This window comes from Haematobia irritans, chromosome 1 (genome assembly GCF_050003625.1).
Source record: "Haematobia irritans isolate KBUSLIRL chromosome 1, ASM5000362v1, whole genome shotgun sequence".
Taxonomy (NCBI): domain Eukaryota; kingdom Metazoa; phylum Arthropoda; class Insecta; order Diptera; family Muscidae; genus Haematobia; species Haematobia irritans.
In genome coordinates this window covers 132,071,393-132,096,014 of record NC_134397.1, presented here as the reverse complement: position 1 = coordinate 132,096,014, position 24,622 = coordinate 132,071,393, and the positions used below count along the sequence as shown (strand labels likewise).

The following is a 24,622-nucleotide window of genomic DNA, read 5'->3' as shown; positions in this document are numbered from 1 at the left end:
CTTTCGAGTAGTTAATTTTCGTTGAAGATACGAAAAATGAACTAAAATTCTGGAAAATTCTTGTAATAAATTATTGTAAAAATCTTCTTAAATTTACGAGACACTTTTTTTTTCTGTGCACGTAGTATTTATTGAAAATTGTGTTGGTGTTTGTTAATGAAATACATTTATTTCGAAAAGATTTAGAAACTGAGCATTGAATGTTGTGATGTGGAGAAAACAGAAACACTTTATGTTGATAAAAATAAACGAAAGGACTAAAAAACAAATAACCGATTAAAGAACAGTATATTTTTGTCAAACTCATTTACATGAAAAATATGCGACAACATGAGTTGTAATAGGATGATCTATATTTACACTACATCCGGATCACAGGTTGGAGATGAAAACATTTTTTTGAATCTATATATTTTATGTTACAGCAATTGCTAAAGGTGAGTACCAAGTTCGAGCTTAGCCGGTAAAATAAAAAAACAGTACGAAAAGTATACAATTATACGACTTCGATGCAAACTTGATGGAGAATAGCCCAAAGCAAGTTTATTTATAAAGTTTATATTCTTTAAAATGGATTATCAAAGAAAAGTAATCGTGAAAAATGGAGATATTGCCGGCTAAAATAGAACTAAATACCCACCTTACATACAAAATGGTATACTGGCAAATGTAAATTATGTCTAATTTTATAATATTTTTTATTTCAAATGTGTTCTGAGGATAATTTAAAAAATGACCCATTAGTCCATGGATATGATTCCACTAATGTACATACTGGATGGATTTTTCATTTTTTTTTATTGGATATACGACCAAATACTAGAAATTAATAGAAAGAAAGTTGGACGATGCCAACAACACGCGGTGTTCCCAAGCGGTCCTCCATCTAAGTACTAACTGCGCCCGACGCTGCTTAATTTCGGTGATCGGACGAGAACCGATGTACTCAACGTGGTATGGTCGTTGGCGAAAGAAGGCTGACTATTTGACTGCATATCATCAACCGTCGAAATGCATTTGCTTCAAATACACTTGAATGCTTAGTAAGAATTTCTTGTTTATTTAATTCAATATTGCCATTGATGTTAGCAACAGTTCGTTAAGGTCATAAATCGATAGTGACTATGTTAGTAGCTATTAGAAACTTTTCCAATTTCTTTTTTTTTTAATTTCATAAGGAAATTAAAATTCATTCAATATGAATTATTGGTAGCATTTTCTACGAAAATGTGCATAAATAGTTTCGCTTACTACAAAAAGGCAGAAAAGGATCGAAATGCATTTGCTTCAAATACACTTGAATGCTTAGTAAGAATTTCTTGTTTATTTAATTCAATATTGCCATTGATGTTAGCAACAGTTCGTTAAGGTCATAAATTGATAGTGACTATGTTAGTAGCTATTAGAAACTTTTCCAATTTCTTTTTTTTTAATTTCATAAGGAAATTAAAATTCATTCAATATGAATTATTGGTAGCATTTTCTACGAAAATGTGCATAAATAGTTTCGCTTACTACAAAAAGGCAGAAAAGGATAGTAATTTGTTGTTGTTATTTACAACGAATGTATGAGAAATTATCATCAAAATATGTACAAGAAATGAATGACTTCATTGGATATGAAGTAGCGAGAAATTAATAGAAAAAAGTTGGACGATGCCAACAACACGCGGTGTTCCCAAATGTCAAACGTATAGATATCGCACAATGACCGCCGGCGTTGCGTTCGAAGCGCTGCTTTAATAAATTGATTATGGAAGCATCGGCGGTTGTAATTTCAAATTGTCTGCCAAAAATTTAATAGAATGAAAGCATTTATAAGTAAGAACATTTGTTAGTACAAAATTCTAAATCCTATTTGCCTTAAGTTTCGTAAAGCTGACAGAGAACTGTTGACATTTGAGAATTTTTCCTCATGACTGCCACATATTACGCAGTTTCACTTCACAGATTAGTTCTCTTGTATTTTCCTACTCTCTGCTATCCGATAAGCAATCTATCTATATCGTTGAACCTTACCCTTATCAATAAAGCCCCTGATTTGTTATATATTGAAAATACTAAAACTATCGTGTTTTTATTTTTCTTTATATTTCTATATTTTTCGCAATCGGTAAATTTTATTTTAGTGAATGTGTAAAGTACTTTAAAAATATTGGAATAATAGATAGCCATAGAACGTGCTAAAATTACTATTAACCGATATCCGTTGCCGTCTAAGCCACGAAACCTTGGAAATATTTTATTAACAAAACTTACTTCCTCATTTCTAGGCAGATGATTCTGTCTTTACTAGCAAATGTATACAATTTACGGCCATTTTCATGTAGCTCAGTTAGGCTTTAACTCCCAGTTATCAGAAAGTAAAATGCAAATATCTTTCCTTCGGTTAACTTGAACTGAAAAATTGTCGGCAGTTAAGTTCCTAACTATCATATGAAATATAAACACAAGGTGACAGCTATGTCCACAATACGGTTTAAAAGTTCGTTAGTTAAACTATTTACTGTAACTTATTTTGTTGTTAGCTTTATTTATTTTTTCCTACAAAAACAAATGAATTATATCAGAACTCACAACGTGTTTGCCCCTCTCCATTCATTTCATTTGTATTTCCATTAAAAAAAACATATGGCAGACGTATTATGGTCGTTGGCGAAAGAAGCCTGGCGATTTGACTCCCTATCATCCATATATTGGTTTTGACGCTTTTACCTCCATTAAGGTTGAGTTACATATCATACGTTAATCCGTGCTTTGAAGAAAGGGTTGATATTTTTCAGTTTGAAGCACTCTAACAAAACGTTTTCTTTCAAAGTGAAAATTCAACTCTTCAATCAACGGACGCATGGTATATAACTCAACCTTTAACCTATTACCGCGCTCTGTCTCCATATGAGGACATCTGTTTAAAGTCAAACAACTATGAGCTACCCGTTATTTTTGTAATTTTAAATATGTACACGTATGACAGCTGTATACTGCATCAGATCTACAAAGAAAGACACGTGGTCGCGTTTGATAAACAAGTGTCATATTAGTGCGTTATATTCTTGTTATTATTCGGATAACTTTCGTAAAAAAAAACTTTCAATAGTTTTATGTGTACCAAGTGGTCTTTGATCTATAAGTCGTCGCATATTATATGTCGGTAAAATGTTTAAAATTGTACCACCAGGTAATGGAGATTTTTGGAGAATTTCATACTTAATCTGCCCAATGTCCCCCATGGGGATATCCTATTGCTAAAAAGTGGCAGTTTTTTTTATTTAAATCTTTTCATTTATTCGTTACAGAAAAAACCCATAAAATAAATTTTTGTCCGGCAGTTTCATTTTGGGCGTTAATGGGTTAATAAAATTATTAAATTTTATACCCTTCGCACACTGTGGAACAGATGTTAGGTTAGGTTAGGTGGCAGCCCGATGTATCAGGTTCACTTAGACTATTCAGTCCATTGTGACACCACATTGGTGAACTTCTCTCTTATCACTGAGTGCTGCCCGATTCTATGTTAAGCTCAAGGACAAGGGACCTCCTTTTTATAGCCGAGCCCGAACGGCGGTCCACATTCCAGTGAAACCACTTAGAGAAGCTTTGAAACCTTCAGAAATGTAACCAGCATTACTGAGGTGGGATAATCCACCGCTGGAAAACTTTTTGGTGTTCGGTCGAAGCAGGAATCGAACCCACGACCTTGTGTATGCAAGGCGCGCATGCTAACCATTGCACCACGGGGGCTCCCAAAGAAGATAAGATAGACATATTGAGTCTTTGGCAATATTGCTCAGGGTCGACCCCTGAGTCGAATTAACCATGTCCGTTTGTCTGTGAGCACAGTTATCGAATCAAAGTCTAGGTCGCAGAATAGAACCCTATTGGTTTTGGAAGAAATCGGTTCAGATTTAGATATCGCTCCCATATATATGTTTGGTCCGATATGTACTTATATGGCTCCCGAAGCCAGAGTTTTTCGCTGATTTGCTTTTAATTTTACATAGAGAGTGCAACTGATAGTGTCGTAAAGTATGCCGAATTTGGTTGTAATCGGTTCAGATTTAGTAATAGCTCCCATATATATCTTTCGCCCGATTTACACTCATATAACCACGGAGGCGAAAGTTTTACTCCGATTTACTTGAAGTGGAATTAACATAGTAATTATGCATGTAAAATTTGAATTTTAAATCGGTTCAGATTTAGATATAGCTACCATATATATGTTTTTTCTTGATTTGGACAAAAATGGCCAAAATACAAATATTGTCCAGATCAAGTTAGATTTAAATATATGTATATGGGAACATCAACCTTTATATATAGCACCCAATTAATTTGACGGTTTTGCTATGGTATCGAAAATGTGAAGGGTATAATATAGTAGGCCCCGCCAGCCTTTAGACTGGCTTGCAAAATAAAAATGTGTCCGACAATATATACTTGAAAATTTCGAACATTGTCTCAAATGATTAAATTGGGCCCAAATTTTCAGCCCGGGTGAATCTTAAATATCCACCACCATGGAAGATGATCGGTCTATAACCATTGCACTATGGCTGAAATTTTCAATGGGGTTTACTAACGAACATATTGATAGTTATTGTTGGCAGCACTGTTTATGCACAAACAACCGTTAATGTTGACAAAACTTTTAATAGGTGTAAAGGAGTAAAGCAGCGCATTTTTCGTAAAATTAAAAACTGTTTTTTTAGATAAATATTTTTATAAAAAAAAAATTATGTAAGTATGTGTTCTAATACTACGTGTTCCATATGGAACTGACACTTATTCCTACGGGGATTTTAGGAACATTGACTATTCAGCTCTGAGGCGGCAACTTTTTCTTGTAGATTGGTCATCTATATACTGCATCGATTCTCCTGATCATCAGTTGGCTTTTCTGGAGGATAATATAACATCGCTCTTTGATATAACCGTACCGATGATTACCATTTGTATTTCGTAGTTATTTTGATGGTTTTTTGTGTGTACTTTTTTGTGAAATTTTGAAGAGTTTTATCGTTTTTCGTGCAGTAAAACTAAAAATGTTTTGAAGTGTCATGGGCAATTTTTACATGTGATTGTTTGTAGTAATCTCCAGTTTTATGCCATGGCAAAACTGTCTGCATTTGACTGCCAATGAATGAATGAATGATATTTTTCCAGAAACACTCAGGTTTAAAAAATTTGAAATCTTTGAGTTTTTGTTCGCAAATAAGAGAAATGATTGGAATTATATTATAGAAATTACATATTGAAGTCTGACGGTTTGAGGTATGAATAAGTCGTTTGCATGCGTAGTCTTGTCAACAAACCAAAAATTAAAGCAAAATTGTTGTGTCTTCATGTCGAAAAGCCGAAATCAAATGACAGTGATGATGAAAACCATTTCTCGTACGAAAGAGAGAAGATCATTTTCTCGAAAGGACATTTTTTTAACATCTTTTACTGGTATTAGTATTGGGTTTTAAAACATTTACACCCAATCTTAAGAGCTTTCTCCTCGGAATTTGAAAATGGTACTCCAATCTCGCTAATTGCATTAAAAATAGTGAAATATTTTTCACAAAATATGAATTATCCCCGATGTCTGCCACAATATACAAAATATTAGTATATTTATCTCAAAGAAACAAGGTTTCAGTAGTAACTGTAGATTTCCTTGCAGAAAATTAATCTGAGCCCCGAAACAAGTTTTGAAGAAAAGATCGAACAGGTACCTCTCGTAAGGATTCAATAGTGCACAATATACTTCACATGCACCTCTGAACTATGGATAGCTCTGGCTCATATATTTCTTGTTTACAAGAACCTACAAATACCATAATTAAAAAAAAATAAAAAAGACATCAATTTGCTCGGAAAGTCACTAAACGTTTTAAAATGACTGGATAACAAAAAAAAAAAAAAAACAAATAACAATTTTTCTTAAGCAGTAGTTCTATGAACTTTGTGTGTTCTAGAAAGTTGTTCATAATTATATAGGCTACATTTCTTACCTTGATTGATTCTTGAAATTTTCAATAGTTCATGAGCTGTAGTTGGAAACCCGAAAAGATCGGTGAAAAAATTTTAATTTTTTCGACATTTTTTGGGGTTTTGAGCATGCACTGAAAAAACAGTGAACCCACCAGCAAGAAAAATTTCGGTTAATCTTAGAAAATTTTGAATATTTTTGGAAAATTTTTAACTAAACAGTATAACAAACGCTGGCATCACGCCGATGTCATAAAAATAAGTAAATATTTTTCGACAAATTCAAGAAAATTTATTAGACATAAATAAATTTTTTCACTTGTTAAAGAAAATTTTGTAGTTTTAAGGAAAAAATTGGAGTTCAAAATTGCAAGAATGTCTTTAGTGACATCCGAAGTTCACGATGAACGCATTTGTAGTAAAATTTACAAATTTAAAGAAATATTGAACTATTTTGTGGAAGACACGAATTTAGTTAATCTTTATCCTTCATTTGTGTATATTTTTTCCTCGGTTTTAGTTAATTTAACTAACGTACGTAAAAAATTATTAGAGTAGAGGAAACTTTTTCCAAACACAATAATTCCATGAACTAAAATAAAGTTAAATTGGCTTTAGTGAAGTAGAGAGTTCACTTTTTTTTTTTTGAGATGAAGATGAAATTTCCGACTTAATATATTCAACATTTTTGTTTGCCTAGTCAAGAGCTACAACTTTGCTGAAGGATGAATAAGCAAAAAACACCGTTTTTTTTAAGTATTTATGGCCATTACATTAAAAAGGGGGCGTGGCCCGCCCATTTTTTCTAAAATCCATTTTTTATAACTGCAAATCTACTCAACAAATTTTGTGAAGCTAACTTGGTTGGAAGTATTTTTTGCCGCTAAAATCATGATTTAGCCCTAGTGCATTGGACTAAATTTAAAAATCTTTCGTCCAGTCCGGATCATATCGATGTCCTCATTCCAGAGTACGCTAAGTCGACTTAGCATTTTTTGATGGAGTTCGTTGTTTTTTATTCGGATTGATGTGAATTGCATACTGCCAAAAGTTCGAATTTATACACTTCTACACACTTCTACGTAGCCTGTGACTAAAGTTTTAAAAATTTCCAATCCAAAAATAGCAAAAAGCTTTGTTCGGTCTAAAGTGGCCTAGGTCATTTTAGCCATGTTCTATTATCACTATTTTGAATTCGTACATACTAAAAAAATCTACAATAAACATGATTTTAAGACCGAAAAAAGTGAATTTATATCTTATACGGGTTTTGAGAAATTCCAAAAACAAAAAAACGTTGAACTTATGTTATTTCCTGTACAATTCACTTTTTGGACTTAGCGTACTTTGGAATAGAGACATCGATATTTTAACACTATTTTCTCTCTGTCTATTCCTAAAATAAAAAAATAAATCCGACGAGGATGGGATTCGAACCCACGCGTGCAGAGCACATTGGATTAGCAGTCCAACGCCTTAACCACTCGGCCACCTCGTCGATGTTAACGGCTGTTGCCAATGGCTGTTTTGTCACCAGATATTATTATGTTGAGTTTGAAATGCCTTTTCACCACACACAAGCGTATTCAACAAAACATTGCCATACCATTCACACAATGCTGCCAAAATTATGAGGAGAATTTGACACGGTATTATCAGGTTGTTTAGGTTTTCATTGATAACTCAAAGATGTCGCTGACAATCATCTCAGTGATTGTGTACATTCATGTTTTAATTCAAATTGTTAATAATCAAGTTTGTTTAGGTTTTCATTGATGACTCAAAGATATCGCTGACAATCATCTCAGTGATTGTGTACATTCATGTTTTACTTGAAATTGTTAATAATCAAGGTTGTTTAGGTTTTCATTGATGACTCAAAGATGTCGCTGACAATCATCTCAGTGATTGTGCACATTCATTTTTTGTTTAATTCAAATTGTTAATAATTAACTTTGGTGAAAAATATAGAGTTTCTCAAAAAATAGTAATATAATTATATTGAGTTTTCTTGGACAAAGAAGATTAAGGAATTGATATTATGACGTTATTGCGAGATACCAGAGATGGTCTGTCGTAACGTGTAAGGTATTTGACATACATTTACGACGTATTTTACCATACATCAAAAAGGGCGTAAACCTTCGTAAAAAACTTAGTTTTTGATAATATAAGAATTTGTACAGTATACTTATTTTAGAACGGTTTATTTTGCACTTTTTTTACAATTTTTGTATTTACCAATAAGATAATCGCTAGGAACTTAGAGAATGCAAAGCTAGTGCAGACAACGCGAACTGAGTTGGATAAATGGGCAAAGGAGTCACATAAAGCGATGTGGACCAACGGTCGGAAGGGCGAAGAAAATACTATGGGGTAACCCAAATAAAAAAAGAGTGGAGAACTACTCAAAGAGAGTACACGGATGAAAAAGACTGTTTTTCATATGTTTGGCTATAAACATTATATGTTTGGAACACAAATTTTTAAACACAATATTTTTGAGTGCAACCATATAATGTTCATAAACTAGCATAACATGTTTGGGACATATATGTTAATATGTTAGAACATATTATGTTTGGGACATAAAATGTTTGTAAATATAATATGCTTGGATGCAAACATATATTAATTTAGAAATAGCCTATAAACATATATGTGTTTAGTAGCTTGGAGCGCTATTTAACAGGGAGCGATATTGAATTAAGTTGGTGGTTGTTGCTTGTTATTACAAAATTAACATTTTATTATTCCTTGGGCAATTGATCAGCTACTTCTTTGATCCTTACAAACTGTGTGGTCCGCTGTTCGAATCCCCGTCCGGCAAAAGGTAAAATTAAAATAAAAAAATCATACAATTGAATAATTTCTTCTACAATGTTTGTATTACAGAAAAAGGTGCTAAGAACTAAAACATCTCGTGGAAGTGAGAAAGATGTGGGGGAATATACAATTGGGCAGAAACAAAATTTTGAGCATTCAGGTCGAAAACCTATGTTGTTAGCACCTATATTACCTGTTTATTTTCATAATTCAATATGATTGTAAATATATAAATAAATAAATAAAATTTTGAGCACAATATTGCTTGGGAGAATTTTTTTTAAGCATATAATATTTTTGGGTGCAAAATGCTTCCAAACATATTATATGTTCACATAATAACATATTGTTTTTTGGAAGACAACATTATTGAATTTGGATGCAAAAAATACAAAATGTTTGGAACTTAGACTACCCAAACATATATTGTTTAGACCAATATGCTTTCAAACATATTATATATTGGAAGAGATCAAACATATAAATGTTTGGGCAATACCCAAAAATGTATATGCTTGAAGCAAAATATGTTTGGGAGTATATGTTACAGAAGCGAATTTTTGTGAGCGTGTAGGACGACTGTCAGGAGGACCGAGGAAATAAAGACCGGGCACCTAGAATTGAATGCACACCTGTGCCCAATAGAAGAAGCGCCCTACATTGTGCATGTAGGGCGTGTTTCGAGAATGATAATACCTTGGATACCACTACCTTTATCACTGCCCTGCCTTTAATGTGTAAATATAACCATTCCATGTAAACAAAAACAAGTGTTCGCCTATCGATTCCAAAAAAAAAACGACAAACAAATCAAAATGCAAACCACAAAAAAAAACTATTCTAAATCAAAATGCAAACCAAAAAATAACGATTCTAAATCAAAATGCAAACCAAAAAAAAAATGATTCTAAATCAAAATGCAAACAAAAAAAAAAAACGATTGCAAATCAAAATGCAAACCAAAGAAAAACATATCAAAAATGCAAACCAAAAACAAAAACCATTCCAAATCGAAATGCAAACAAAAAAAAAACAAGATTGTAAATCAAAATGCAACCCAACAAACAAACCAGCAAACTAAATCAAAATGCAAACCGAAAACACATATCAAAAATGCAAACCCAAAAAAAAACGATTTCAAATCAAAATGCAAACCAAAAAAATCGACTCTAAATCAAAAAAAAAAAAAAAAAAAAACGATTCCAAATCAAATGCAAACCACAAAAACTTATCAAAAATGCAAACCAAACAAAAAAAAAAAAAAAAAACAAGTATATACGGCCGTAAGTTCGGCCAGGCCGAAGCTTATGTACCCTCCACCATGGGAGGGTGCGTAGAAACTTCTACTGAAGACTGTCATCCACAATCGAATTACTTGGGTTGCGGTAACACTTGCCGATGGCAAGGTATCTTAAAACTTCCTAACACCGTCTTCTAAATTACAAGGTAGTCCATACGTAGTATATATTAAATTAAAAAAGGCCGATTAAATACGTATATAATTAAGTTTAAAGTTTCTATAGAAATAAAATTTTGACAAAATAAAATTTTGACAACATTTTCTAGAAGTAAAATTTGGAAAAAATTGTCTATAGAAATAAAATTTTGACAAAATTTTCTATAGAAATAAAATTTTGACAAAATTTTCTATAGAAATAAAATTTTTACAATATTTTCTATAGAAATAAAATTTTGAAAAAATCGTCTATAGAAATAACATTTTGACAATGTTTTTCATAAAAATAAAATGTTGGTAGATTATTTTCGGCTCGAGTGGCAACCATGAATATGAACCGATATGGACCAATTTTTGTGTGATTGGGGATCGGCTATATATAACTATCAGGGTTGGCCTGTCACAAACTGTGACTTTTGCGACATACATTTGCGACAGTATAATACGTATGTCGCAAAAGTCGTAAACCTACTGTAGAAAACATAATTTTGAATAGAAGAAATCCTGAACATTTTTTAATTTAGCTTGACAGCATTCGCTGTGAGTTTCTGCAGAAATTTGTGAAAGTTTTCCCACGTTCAAGCCTATTTTCTTAGGTGGTATCGAAATTCCCGTTGGGGAGTTTGCAAAATACCTTGGGGTTATATTGGACAGGAGACTGAACTTAAAGCTAAGAAAGGACGTGAAAATCCACGGTTATCCTGTACTCGTGCAAAAGGCAATAGGGAAAATGTGGGGACTAAAACCTTCTCTTCGCACATACCATCGTCTTGGATATCATCAAATTTGCTGCCTAGCTGACGCGACTAAAGTATTTTGAATTTGCGACTTTTGTTACTTTTTCTACATTTACGACACGTATGTGACGTTTACGACGTTTACAACTTTGCGACAGTCGCAAACCTAAAAAAGTTTGATACAGACCATCTCTGATAACTATAGACCGATATGGACCAATTTTGGCATGGATATTAGCGGCCTTATACTAACACCACGTTGCAAATTTCAACCGGATCGGATGTATTTTGCTCCTCCAAGAGGCTCCGGAGATCAAATCTGGGGAACGGTTTATATGGGGGCTATATATAATTATGGACCGATATGGACCAATTCTTGCGTGTTTGTTAGAGACCACATTCTAACACCATGTTCCAAATTTCAACCGGATCGGATGAATTTTGCTCCTCCAAGAGGCTCCGGAGGACAAATCTGGGAATCGATTTATATGGGGGCTATATATAATTATGGACCGATATGGACCAATTTTTGCATGGTCATTAGGGAACATATACCAACACCATGTACCAAATTTCAGCCGGATCGGATGAAATTTTCGTTTCTTAGAGGCTCCGCAAGCCAAATCGGGGGATCGGTTTATATGGGGGCTATATGTAATTATGGACCGATATGGACCAATTTTTGCATGGTCATTAGGGAACATATACCAACACCATGTACCAAATTTCAGCCGGATCGGATGAAATTTTCGTTTCTTAGAGGCTCCGCAAGCCAAGACATGAAAATCTTTTGCTTCACCACAATATTTTTGTCAGTGTGGATGAGCAATTTCATCCGTAGCTACGACACGTAATATATGCCTCTAACAACCAAGCATATAGTGGTTCATATCAGGCCATAATTATAATAGCCCTCTACCTATTCCATTGGAAGAACACATTTCATACGATCATGTAGAATTTGCACTGAAAAAAAAGCATGCCCGGTTCCAAAGATTTTGTCTTTACTTTAAAAATTTTGGGGAATACAAGTAAGGATACTTTTAAGACACCATTCTCTTTTGAATTTGGGTTTTGTGTACTTGCTTCTAGGAAGCAAATTTTAATTTTTCGCTTTTCATGTGCTATCAAAGTCCTTTAAAAACGACAACTTTATTTTCCAAATTAAGACTCGACTTCCAGTAGAAATTATGCTATGTTTCAAGTAAAAGACGTCTTTAAAATAAAGAGTTGAAAAACATGTCCTATTTTTGAACGATTTTTGAACGATTTTTTGCTTTGTAGTCAAGATGCAAAAAGACAACAAATTTAAAGACAATTTCATTAAATTTAAAGAATTTTTCTGAATTATTAAAGTCAAGTTGACCTTAGCCCAAACATTTTTTTTCATGTTATGATACCCATTTTTAATTGAAATCACTTATTTATAAGGACAATACGACTTCATTGAAAAGTTTCTCGACTTTTGGACAAGGAAAAAATCTTTATATTAGAGAAATACGTCTTCTATGCTAAGCAAAATTCACATTCGTATTTTAAAGACATGAAATCTTTGACCTTACGACAATATTTTTTCAGTGTGGGTACGTGATGTTAGTATATGCCCTGTAACAAAAATTGGTCCCATATATACCGATCTGCGAATTTTACTTCTTTAGCCTCCTGGAGAAGCAAATTTTAAACGACCCGGTTGAAATTAGTCCATCTAACTACATTCGAAAATTAGTTCATATCGTTTCATAATTATTTATAGATTCCTCGATATAAATCGACCAAGAACTATAGTGGACTATATAGGTGTTTATTTTAAAATAGACTCCATGCGAACTTACTTACATTTTACCGAACAATATTAAGAAGTATACCTTTCCATTGGCAACTGTTCAATATCCGAAGTAATTCGATTAATTTGACAGTCGCTAGTAGAACCTTGTACCTTAGTAGAACTTTTGGGCGTATATACTTGATTCCTCCTTTCACTAGACACGGTCTACGAATTTTGATTTCAAATTCAATTATTTGCTATTTATTTACAAGTTATATCTCAAAATGCTCTAAAACTTAATAATCGTTGGGTAAATGAGGGAGATGATCACCAGAAGGTTGGAAACCATGGTCATCAGCGGTATATTTGACATGGTATTCCTTGCCATCAACATGATCAGTCCATTTGTATTCTCCATGAACCTCAATGTGTCCGTGGTCGTCATGGCCATCACCACCAACTAATTTACCTTCCTCACGGTGTTTGGTGTGATCACTGGTCTCCCATCTGGAAAGATATAATTGTATGTTACTAAAATAATCGAATACGGATTCGAACTGTAAACTTACTCGAAAGAGTATCCATCATGATCAACCTTGGAGTCTTGCTTTATAATTTCAGCATGTTCTTCGTGACCAGGAGCAGCCAAGGCAACAACACAGAGGGCAGCTAAGACAATGAGGAATTTCATGTTTGCTAGTGATTGGTTTCTGTTCCAGAGAAAGTACACAACTTTGTGGATAACAATGATACGATAAGCTAGCATTTTTATAGTCTAGAAGCTAGTGTTCACGAAATGTTAATCTCAATTTGCAAGAACTTGTTCTGGTTTAATAACCGAATTCTCATGTTTAGCTATATAATAACATAAATAATAAGGTTTAGTTAATATACCTGTTTCATATTTATTTAGCCTTTAGTTTTGATATTTATGTGCAGTTAGAAATAAATGCAATTTTTTTCTAAATATCAAAATTCTATTAGGGTCATATTAAAGACAAACGACGGATACTAGAGGGAATAAGAACTAGTCAAAAGTATTATTTTCTATAACGGATTCTCTCAATATTAATTTAGGACAAAAAATTACTTCGATCCGAAGGTTCATATATTTTTATGAAATTTTAAGCACTTCCCTTAAAGATTTTGGCATTGATTCCGAGCCAAAGATGCGGCTTCTTCAAAATAAGGTAATTTTTTAGCGACCTATCTGGCTTTTAACCCTTTCAGTTCCGATGTCCACTTAGAAGGACATTCGAAAAAGACACAAAATTCTATTTTCCCACTTAGTTTCGATTTATTTATCGATGTTATTTTAGAGTAGAGGCTTTAATCTAAATAAGCTATGAATATTTTCCATATTGGTGAGCACTAAAACACATTTTTATAAACTTCTTTAACAATGAACGAAAAATTGAGACAATTTTTCTACTGTATGTTTCTAGTAAATGGACATTCATACAAAAACTATAGCTGATACTGTTTCGTGTTCTTTTTTGTAGTTTTGCTCACACTTTAAAAGTTATTATAGGCCAAATAGCGCTTATTTTCGTAAGGCCATTTGGTCACAATTCAAGAATCAAGTTTTCAGAACAAGCTCATATAGCTCTTGAAGTAATTGAGGTAGGTTCTCAAAATGACAATTTTTGTTCTACATGCTGTTAGTACAAGTAAAAACAGAAGAAAAATTAAAGTTTTTAACATTAGGTTTATTTCGGTAGTGAAAGGGTTAATAAAGGATCAATAAAATTAAAATGAGTATACAAATCTCATTTATCGAATTTTCCCTCTCTTTTCGGGTTATATTTATAAATCTATTCACGTACAAACAAATGCAAGTTTAACAAGTATATACGGCCGTAAGTTCGGCCAGGCCGAATCTTATGTACCCTCCACCATGGATTGCGTAGAAACTTCTACTAAAGACTGTCATCCACAATCGAATTACTTGGATTGCGGAAACACATGCCGATGGCAAGGTATCTTAAAAAATCCTTAACAACGTCTTCTAAATTGTAAGTTAGTCCATGCGGGGGCGGGGGATATATTAAACAAAACAAAATTTTCTATAGAAATAAAATTTTAATAAAATTTTCTATAGAAATAAAATTTTGACAAAATTTTCTATAGAAATAAAATTTTGACAAAATTTTCTACAGAAATAAAATTTTGACAAAACTTTCTATAGTAATAAAATTTTGACAAAAGTTTCTATAGTAATAAAATTTTGGTAGATTATTTTTGGCGATATGGACCAATTTTTGTGTGATTGGCCATTGACTATATATAACTAGACCGATATGGACCAATTTTTGCATGGCTGTTAGCGGCCATATATTAGCACAATGTACCAAATTTCAACCGAATCGAATGAATTTTGCTCCTCCAAGAGGTTTCGGAGGTCAAATCTGGGGATCGATTTATATGGGGGCTATATATAATTATGGACTGATATGAACCAAGTTTTGCATGGTTCACTCAAAAAAAAAGTTTACTTGGATCCAAAGACTTTGACCTTTCCTTAAGGATTTTGGTATTGATTCCGAGCCAAAGATGCGGCTTCTTTAAAATAAAGACATCTTTGACGGACCTTCCTGGCTGTAAATCTAGGATAAATAAAATTAAAATTAGATACAGATCCTATTCATCGAATTTTTATCCTCTTTTCGCGATATATTAATAAAGGTATTTATGTACAAACAAATTCCAATTTAAAATCCAAATTATGACAGGTACTTCAAAGTAAAAACATTTTCTTAATGTTAAAAAAACACTTTAAACCAAAGATGCAATTCCTTAAAATAAGTCTTAGCCTATATTTGAAGCGATTTTATCTTAATTTTAAAGCTGCAATATGTCAGTTGAGTTAAAGACGATTTCTTTATATAAAAAAACGATTTCTTTGTATAAAAAAAACGATGCAACGAATGCAAACGAAAAAAAAAACATATCAAAAATGCAAGCCAAAAAACGATTCCAAATCAAAATGCAAACCAAAAAAACGATTCTAAATCAAAATGCAAACCAAAAAAAATTATTCCAAATCAAAATGCAAACCAAAAAAAAAAACATATCAAAAATGCAAACCAAAAAAAAAAAAAAAAAAAAAAAAACAAATATATACAGCAGTAAATTCGGCCGGGCCGAATCTCAAATACCCACCACCATGAACCACATATTAGGGTTTTCTTTGAAATTTCAGGAGAGCTTGAGGACTTGAGGACACTTCCCGAAGATAAATTTAAAGATTTCACCTATGAGGACTATATCAGATTCTGGAACCATTTTTGTTTGAGTTTTAGAGGAATTATTAACATCTCTTGTAAGTGTGCAAGAAAATTATAAAATAACGTCTTGATTTGCGCCTTCTACACCCTCAAGAAGTGAAGTCGGTCTATATGGAGGCATTACCACATGGACCGATAAAAACTTAATTTTTGTGAGCCTAAAATACCAGAATATTTACAATTTCAGGCAAATCAAATAAAAACTACGGTTTCTAGAAACCCAAGGAGTTAAATCGGGAGATCGTTCTTATGGGGGCTATACTAAAATATGGACCGATACTCACCGTTTTCGGCACACCTCTTTATGACCCGAAAATACCTCTAGATTTCCAATTTCAGGCAAATAGGATAAAAACTTCGGATTCTAGAAGCCCAAGAAGTAAAATCGGGATATCGGTCTATATGGGGGCTATACCAAAATATGGACCGATACTCACCATTTTCGGCACACCTCTTTATGGTCCTAAAATACCTCTAGATTTCCAATTTCAGACAAATTGGATAACAACTACGGTTTCTATAAGCCCAAGACCCCAAATCGGGAGGTCGTTTTATATGAGTACCATACCAAAACATGGACCGATACACACGATTTTTGGCACACGTATTTGTGGTCCTACAATACCTCTAGATTTTCAATTTCAGGTAAATTGAATAAAAACTGCGGTTTCTATAAGCCCAAGAAGTAAAATCGGGAGATCGGTTTATATGGGGGCTATACCAAAATATGGACCGATACTCATAATTCTTGGCACACGTATTTGTGGTCCTACAATACCTCTAGATTTTCAATTTCAGGTAAATTGAATAAAAACTTCGGATTCTAGAAGCCCAAGAAGTAAAATCGGGATATCGGTCTATATGGGGGCTATACCAAAATATGGACCGATACTCACCATTTTCGGCACACCTCTTTATGGTCCTAAAATACCTATAAATTTCCAATTTCAGGCAAATTGTATATAAACTACGGATTCTATAAACCCAAGATGTAAAATCGGGAGTTCGGTCTATATGGGGGCTATACCAAAACATGGAACGATACGGACCATTTTCACATCTTTTGATGGTCCTCAAGTACCTCTAGATTTTCAATTTCAGGCAAATTGGATAAAAACTACGGTTTCTATAAGCCCAAGACCCCAAATCGGGAGGTCGGTTTATATGGGGGCTATACCAAAATATGGACCGATACTCACAATTTTTGGCACACGTATTTGTGGTTCTACTATACCTCTAGATTTCGAATTTCAGGTAAATTGAATAAAAACTGCGGTTTCTATAAGCCCAAGAAGTAAAATCGGGAGATCGGTCTATATGGAGGCTATACCAAAATATGGACCGATACTCACCATTTTCGGCACACCTCTTTATGGTCCTAAAATACCTATAAATTTCCAATTTCAGGCAAATTGTATATAAACTACGGATTCTATAAACCCAAGATGTAAAATCGGGAGTTCGGTCTATATGGGGGCTATACCAAAACATGGAACGATACGGACCATTTTCACATCTTTTGATGGTCCTCAAGTACCTCTAGATTTTCAATTTCAGGCAAATTGGATAAAAACTACGGTTTCTATAAGCCCAAGACCCCAAATCGGGAGGTCGGTTTATATGGGGGCTATACCAAAACAGGGACCGATGCTCACCATTTTTGGCACACCTCTTTATGGTCATAAAATACCTCTAGATTTCAAATTTCAGGCAAATTGGATAAAAACTGCGGTTTCTATAAGCCCAAGAAGTAAAATCGGGAGATCGGTTTATATGGGGGATATACCAAAATATGGACCGATATAGTCCATCTTCGAACTTGACCTGCCTGCAGCCAAAAGACGAGTTTGTGCAAAATTTCAGCACGATTGCTTCATTATTGAAGACTGTAGCGTGATTACAACAGACAGACGGACATCGTTATATCGTCTTAGAATTTCTCCCTGATCAAGAATATATATACTTTATATAGTCGGAAAACGACCAAAAAAACAAATCAAAAATGCAAACCAAAAAAAAAAATAAAACGATTCCAAACCAAAATGCAAACCAAAAAAACATACCGAAAATGCAAACCAAAAAAAAACGATTCCAAATCAAAATGCAAACCAAAAAAACATATCAAAAATGCAAACCAAAAAAAAAAGCAATTCCAAATCAAAATGCAAACTAAAAAAAAACGATTGCAAATCTAAATGCAAATCGAAAAAACAAATGCAATAAAAGTATTTTAGGTACAGCATACGTTTTTTAGAACCATTTATGTCTTACTTGATTGGAGAAGTTCCTTATAAAAAAAAATAGTAAATATAGGCGTACTACTGCCAGTTGGATTTCATATAGCCGTATTAAAGTCGGAGTTATTAATAAATTTAAATCTGCGTGGTTGGTATTTTGCATGCCATCACGTTGTACCTAAATCCGAAGCAAATTGAAAACGCGTTGAATTCATAAGTTTATGCCTGAAAATTGTGCAAATAAAAATTTCAAAATATTTTTATAAAAAAAATCTATAATACTTCAAAACGACGTTTTCATGACGTAGGATATTAAAAATACCCAGCGAAAAAATTGGAAGTTCTTCTAAAGGAACAACTTTAAAAGAACTTCCAAAAATGTCCTCCCAATGATGTTTTTTGTTTAACTACAGGGGAAGTTCTTTTAATTCAATTTTTATAACTACACTTTTACATATTGTTAATGGGTATTTTTAACTTTTTTGTTTCAAATAAGTTAAAAACTGAGTAAGAATTAATAAAATGGTACAAATTATTAAAATTTTGTAGAAAAAAATGCAATATCCATTCTAGAAAAATTGCGATCTTTTGTACATTTTTGAAGTCGAAGGTTGCAGACAAGCGTTAGAATGCATAAAAAATCATAAATAATTAAATAAATTATTTATTTAGCAAAATATCACAAAACTTTTTAATTCACATCCAAAACACTGCATTCGGATCACACCTTAAGAAGTGATGCAAATTCATCTGTTGAAAGGACATCCGTCCTATGACAAGCCCATGTTAAATTCATCACTTGTGCGCCAATTTTGCACCACTTCCGGATCCAAAAAGAACATTTTCACTGCTTTTTTGGCGACGCTTCTTTTGCTGAGAAGTGTTTGTAGGTATTTTTGACATTTACTACGTTTGAGTTTAGAAAACCTAAAAAAGTGCTACTCGCACCACCTCCGCTAGATACCAATCTACACAAGCCTAGCTATACATGTTTCTTCGCAGGCTAAAGCGAATTTCCTTAATGTTTGTGGCTGGAGAGAACACATTTTGGGTCTACGAGAATTTTATTACCCATTTCTACCACTATTAAATCAATTAATTAAAAAAATTACTAAATAAATTAAAAAAATAATAATAATTGATTTATTGAATTAGTTAAAATATTAATTGATTGTGTACTTCAGTTAAAGGCGGGTACTATGTTTGGGATTTCAACCAAAACTCTAAATTAGAAGTGCGACAACACATATGAAGACGATTATATTTTTAACATTTCGAATCATGTATGGAAAATTCGTAAAGCATGGATAGCTTTGTCTTTTGGAATTAATTTATTAAGAAAAGTATCCGGGGAAATAACAGGTTGGCTGATAAGTCCCCGGTCTGACACAAAGATGGCGTCACTAGTATTAAATGCATATTATTTTTATATAGTACCAACCTTCAAATGATTCGTGTCAAAATTTGACGACTGTAAGTCAATTAGTTTGTGAGATAGAGCGTCTTTTGTTATTGTGAAAAAAATGAAAAAAAAAGGAATTTCGTGTTTTGATAAAATACTGTTTTCTGAAGGGGAAAAATACGGTGGAAGCAAAAACTTGGCTTGATAATTAGTTTCCGGACTCTGCCCCAGGGAAATCAACAATAATTGATTGGTATGCAAAATTCAGGCGTGGTGAAATGAGCACGGAGGACGGTGAACGCAGTGGACGCCCGAAAGAGTTGGTTACCGACGAAAACATCAAAAAAGTCCACAAAATGATTTTTAATTACCGTAAAATGAAGTTGATCGAGATAGCAGAGGCCTTAAAGATATCAAAGGAACGTGTTGGTCATAGCATTCATCAATATTTGGATATGCGGAAGCTCTGTGCAAAATGGGTGCCGCGCAATCTCTCATTTGACCAAAAACAACAATGTGTTGATGATTCTGAGCGGTGTTAGCAGCTGTTAAGTCGTAATACACCCGAGTTTTTCCGTCGATATGTGACAATGGATGAAACATGGCTCCATCACTACACTCCTGAGTCCAATCGACAGTCGGCTGAGTGGACAGCGACCGGTGAACCGTCTCCGAAGCGTGGAAAGACTCAAAAGTCCGCTGGCAAACTAATGGCCTCCGTTTTTTGGGATGCACATGGAATAATTTTTATCGATTATCTTGAGAAGGGAAAAACCATCAACAGTGACTATTATATGGCGTTATTGGAGCATTTGAAGGTCGAAATCGCGGCAAAACGGCCCCATATGAAGAACAAAAAAGTGTTGTTGCACCAAGACAACGCACCGTGCCACAAGTCATTGAGAACGATGGCTAAAATTCATGAATTGGGCTTCGAATTGTTTCCCCAACCACCGTATTCTCCTGATCTGGCCCCCAGCTACTTTTTCTTGTTCTCAGACCTCAAAAGGATGCTCGCAGGGAAAAAATTTGGCTGCAATGAAGAGGTGATCGCCGAAACTGAGGCCTATATTGAGGCAAAACCGAAGGAGTACTACCAAAATGGTATCAAAAAATTGGAAGGTCGTTATAATCGTTGTATCGCTCTTGAAGGGAACTATGTTGAATAATAAAAACGAATTTTGACAAAAAAATGTGTTTTTCTTCGTTAGACCGGGGACTTATCAGCCAACCTTTTAGATAGCGAGGGAGATAGATAACAAAAATTTTTTAAAGATATGTAAAAAAAATTTAATTACAACAAATTAAAGTGTAGTTTGCTGACTAAACGCCCATGATTGCTTATCGACATTATATAAGACATTTTGCTGCTACAAAACAAATTAGTAGAAATTGAAATTAAATATTTGGAACCTTAAAAAATATATGCTTCACCTAAGCATAATATGTTTGCTCAGTACAAACAATTTTATGTTTGAACACTTTCTGAAAATATATATATTTGAAGCAGAATATGTTTGGGAGTTTATACATAGACCAATTAAGGTATAGATATCTCAAGTGAATCTACAGCGCTGTAGTTTGTCTGCACATCGTAGAGGGCTCTTTTACGTCTGCAATTGAGTGATTTCCTTTGTTTTCTTGATGAGACACCAAATATTGTAAAAGCATATAAAATTCTATACATCCACACATTTTTAGTGCATATGTTTGCAACATCCAGAAGGAGACGAGATAGACACATGGTGTCTTTGGCAAAAATGCTCAGGGTGGGCTCCAGAGTCGATATAGCCATGTCCGTCTGTCCGTGAACACATTTTTGTAATCAAAGTCTAGGTCGCAGTTTTAGTCCAATCGACTTCAAATTTGGCACAAGTATGTGTTTTGGCTCAGAATAGAACCCTATTGATATATGTTTTTCTGATTTCGACAAAAATGGTCAAAATACCAACATTTTCCTTGTGAAATCGACTGCTTAGTCGAAAAATTGTAAAAATGGCTCTAATTTTCCTAAACCTCTACACGTAAGAAAGTAATTTATTCGATAATAATTTTGTGGGCTAACTATAAATGCATTCATTAGAAAGAGTTTCTTTGATTTAAAAAGGTTTCATTTGATTTGAAAAAGGCTTCATTTGACTTGAAAAAGATTTCATTTGATTTGAATAAGATTTCATTTGATCTGAAAAAGGATTCATTTGATTTGAAAAAGGTTTTATTTGAAGTAAAAATACTATATAACAAGTATATACGGCCGTAAGTTCGGCCAGACCGAATCTTATGTACCTTCCACCAGGGCTGTGGAGTCGAGCCAATTTTGCTCGACTCCGACTCCAGCATTTTTCATCAGCTCGACTCCGGGTAATATAACTAAATCTCATTTTAATACCACTAATTTGTAGTTATATTGTGGGGGTACCGTAAGTGGATCGATATAAAGTATCGTATTTATTTATGTGTGCAAAAAAAGGTCTTAATTTCACATTAGATGCCAATTGAACTCTATATTTCAAATTTAGGGCAATGTTTAATAAATAAAATAATGATATAAATAAAGTCGGGCGGGCCGATTATAATATACTCTGCACAACTTTGTATTTAGATCTACATTTTGATAAAATCTCAAATCAGACTTCTACAAAATCTCGGGCAATATTTGGGAAATATTTATAATTGTTTAGACAATTTCGCAAAAATGCATTTATGATTCATTCATTGAAAAATTTGAAAATTTGAGTCATTTCTACAAGTTTTCAACTTAGCAGTGAGTATCAGTGAGCATACAATTTTGGAAAAAATTTTGTCTAGTAAATAAAATTTTGCAAAATTTTATTTCTGTATAAAATTTATAAAATTTTCTACAGAAACAAAATTTTGACTAAATTTTCTATAGAAATATAATTTTGGCAAAATTTTCTATAGAAATCAAATTTTGACCAAATATATAGAAATACAATTTTTATAGAAATAAAAGTTTGAAAAAATTATCAATAGAAATACAATTTAAAAACCAGTAAGGAAAGTCCAAAGTCGGGCGGGGCCGACTATATTGTAGATCTGCACCACTTTGTAGATCTAAATTTTCGATACCATATCACATCTGTCAAATGTGTTGGGTGCTATATATAAAGGTTTGTCCCAAATACATACATTTAAATATCACTCAATTTGGACAGAATTTGATAGACTTTTACAAAATCTATAGACTCAAAATTTAAGTCGGCTAATGGACTAGGGTGGAACACAATGTTAGTAAAAAAATATGGGAAACATTTAAATCTGAGGCAATTTTAAGGAAACTTCGCAAAAGTTTATTTATGATTTATCGCTCGATATATATGTATTAGAAGTTTAAGAAAATTAGAGTCATTTTTTCAACTTTTCGACTAAGCAGTGGCGATTTTACAAGGAAAATGTTGGTATTTTGACCATTTTTGTCGAAATCAGAAAAACATATATATGGAAGCTATATCTAAATCTGAACCGATTTCAACCAAATTTGGCACGCATAGCTACAATGCTAATTCTACTACCTGTGCAAAATTTCAACTAAATCGGAGTTAAAAATTTGCCTCTGTGGTCATATGAGTGTAAATCGGGCGAAAGCTTTATATGGGAGATATATCCAAATCTGAACCGATTTCAAGCAAATTTGGCACGCATAGTTACAACGCTAATTCTACTCCCTATGCAAAATTTCAACTAAATCGGAGCAAACAATTGGCCTCTGTGGGCAAATGAGTGTAAATCGGGCGAAAGCTATATATGGGAGCTATATCTAAATCTGAACCGATTTTGCTGATATTTTGCAAGCTTTTCGAGACTCATAAAATATTCGGATGTACCGAATTTGAAGAAGATCGGTTGATATACACGCCAATTATGACCAGATCGGTGAAAAATATATATGGCAGCTATATCTAAATCTGAACCGTTTTTTTCCAAAATCAATAGGGATCGTCTTTGAGCCGAAACAGGACCCTATACCAAATTTTAGAACAATCGGACTAAAACTGCGAGCTCTACTTTGCACACAAAAATACATCAACAGACAGACAGACAGACGGACAGACAGACAGACGGACATCGCTAAATCGACTCAGCCGATCCGTATACTAAAAGGTTGGTCTATGATTACTCCTTCTTGGCGTTACATACACATGCACAAACTTATTATACCCTGTGCCACAGTAGTGGTGAAGGGTATAAAAATTGTGTAGCAAATAAAATTTTGCAAAATTTTCTATAGAAATAAAATTTTGCAAAATATTCTATAGAAACAAAATTTTGACTAATTTTCTACAGAAACAAAATTTTGACTAAATTTTATATAGAAAAAAAAAAAATATTTCTATAGTAATAAAATTTTGAATACATTTTTTATAGCAGTGAGTATCAGTGAGCATCAGTAAGAAAAAAATTTTGAGAAAATTTGCTATAGAAATAAAATTTGACATTTTTTTCTTATAGAAATAACATTTTGAAAAAATTATCAATAAAAATACAATTTTTTGTGTAGTAAATAAAATTCTGCAAAATATTGTGTTCTAATAAAAAAATCTATTACTATAAAATTTTGGCAAAATTTTCTATAGAAATAAAATTTTGACTTAAATTTTTATAGAAATAAAATTATCAATAGAAATAAAATTTTGAAAAAATTTTTGTGTAACAAACAAAATTTTGCAAATTTTTCTATAGAAATACAATTTTGCAAAATATTCTCTAGAAACAAAATTTTGACTTAATTTTCTATAGAAATAAAATTTTGACTAAATTTTCTATACAAAAAATATTTCTATAGTAATAAAATTTTGAATAAATTTTTTATTGAAATAAAATTTTGACAAAATTTGCAATAGAAAAAAATTTTGACAAAACTTTTTATAGAAATAATATTTTGAAAAAATTTTCTATAAAAAACACAACTTTGAAA

General features: G+C 33.0%; 1 protein-coding gene, 1 non-coding gene and 1 pseudogene across 2 annotated transcripts; all 3 read right to left on the bottom strand.

Moving 5' to 3' along the window:
- Window positions 1-849: 849 nt before the first annotated feature.
- Window positions 850-968, bottom strand: LOC142222752 (5S ribosomal RNA; annotated as a pseudogene).
- A 6,424-nt stretch (window positions 969-7,392) lies between these two features.
- Window positions 7,393-7,474, bottom strand: TRNAS-GCU (transfer RNA serine (anticodon GCU)). The gene has a single exon. It is a non-coding gene; the product is annotated as a tRNA-Ser (tRNA).
- A 5,518-nt stretch (window positions 7,475-12,992) lies between these two features.
- LOC142242009 (larval cuticle protein 65Ab1-like) lies at window positions 12,993-13,475 on the bottom strand. Its single transcript, XM_075313915.1, has 2 exons — window positions 13,330-13,475; window positions 12,993-13,267 (listed from the first exon to the last, which is right to left on the bottom strand). Exons 1-2 carry the CDS (start codon window positions 13,449-13,451, stop codon window positions 13,057-13,059), a joined length of 333 nt encoding a protein of 110 aa, XP_075170030.1. The 5' UTR covers window positions 13,452-13,475; the 3' UTR covers window positions 12,993-13,056.
- Between the last annotated feature and the right edge of the window lie 11,147 nt (window positions 13,476-24,622).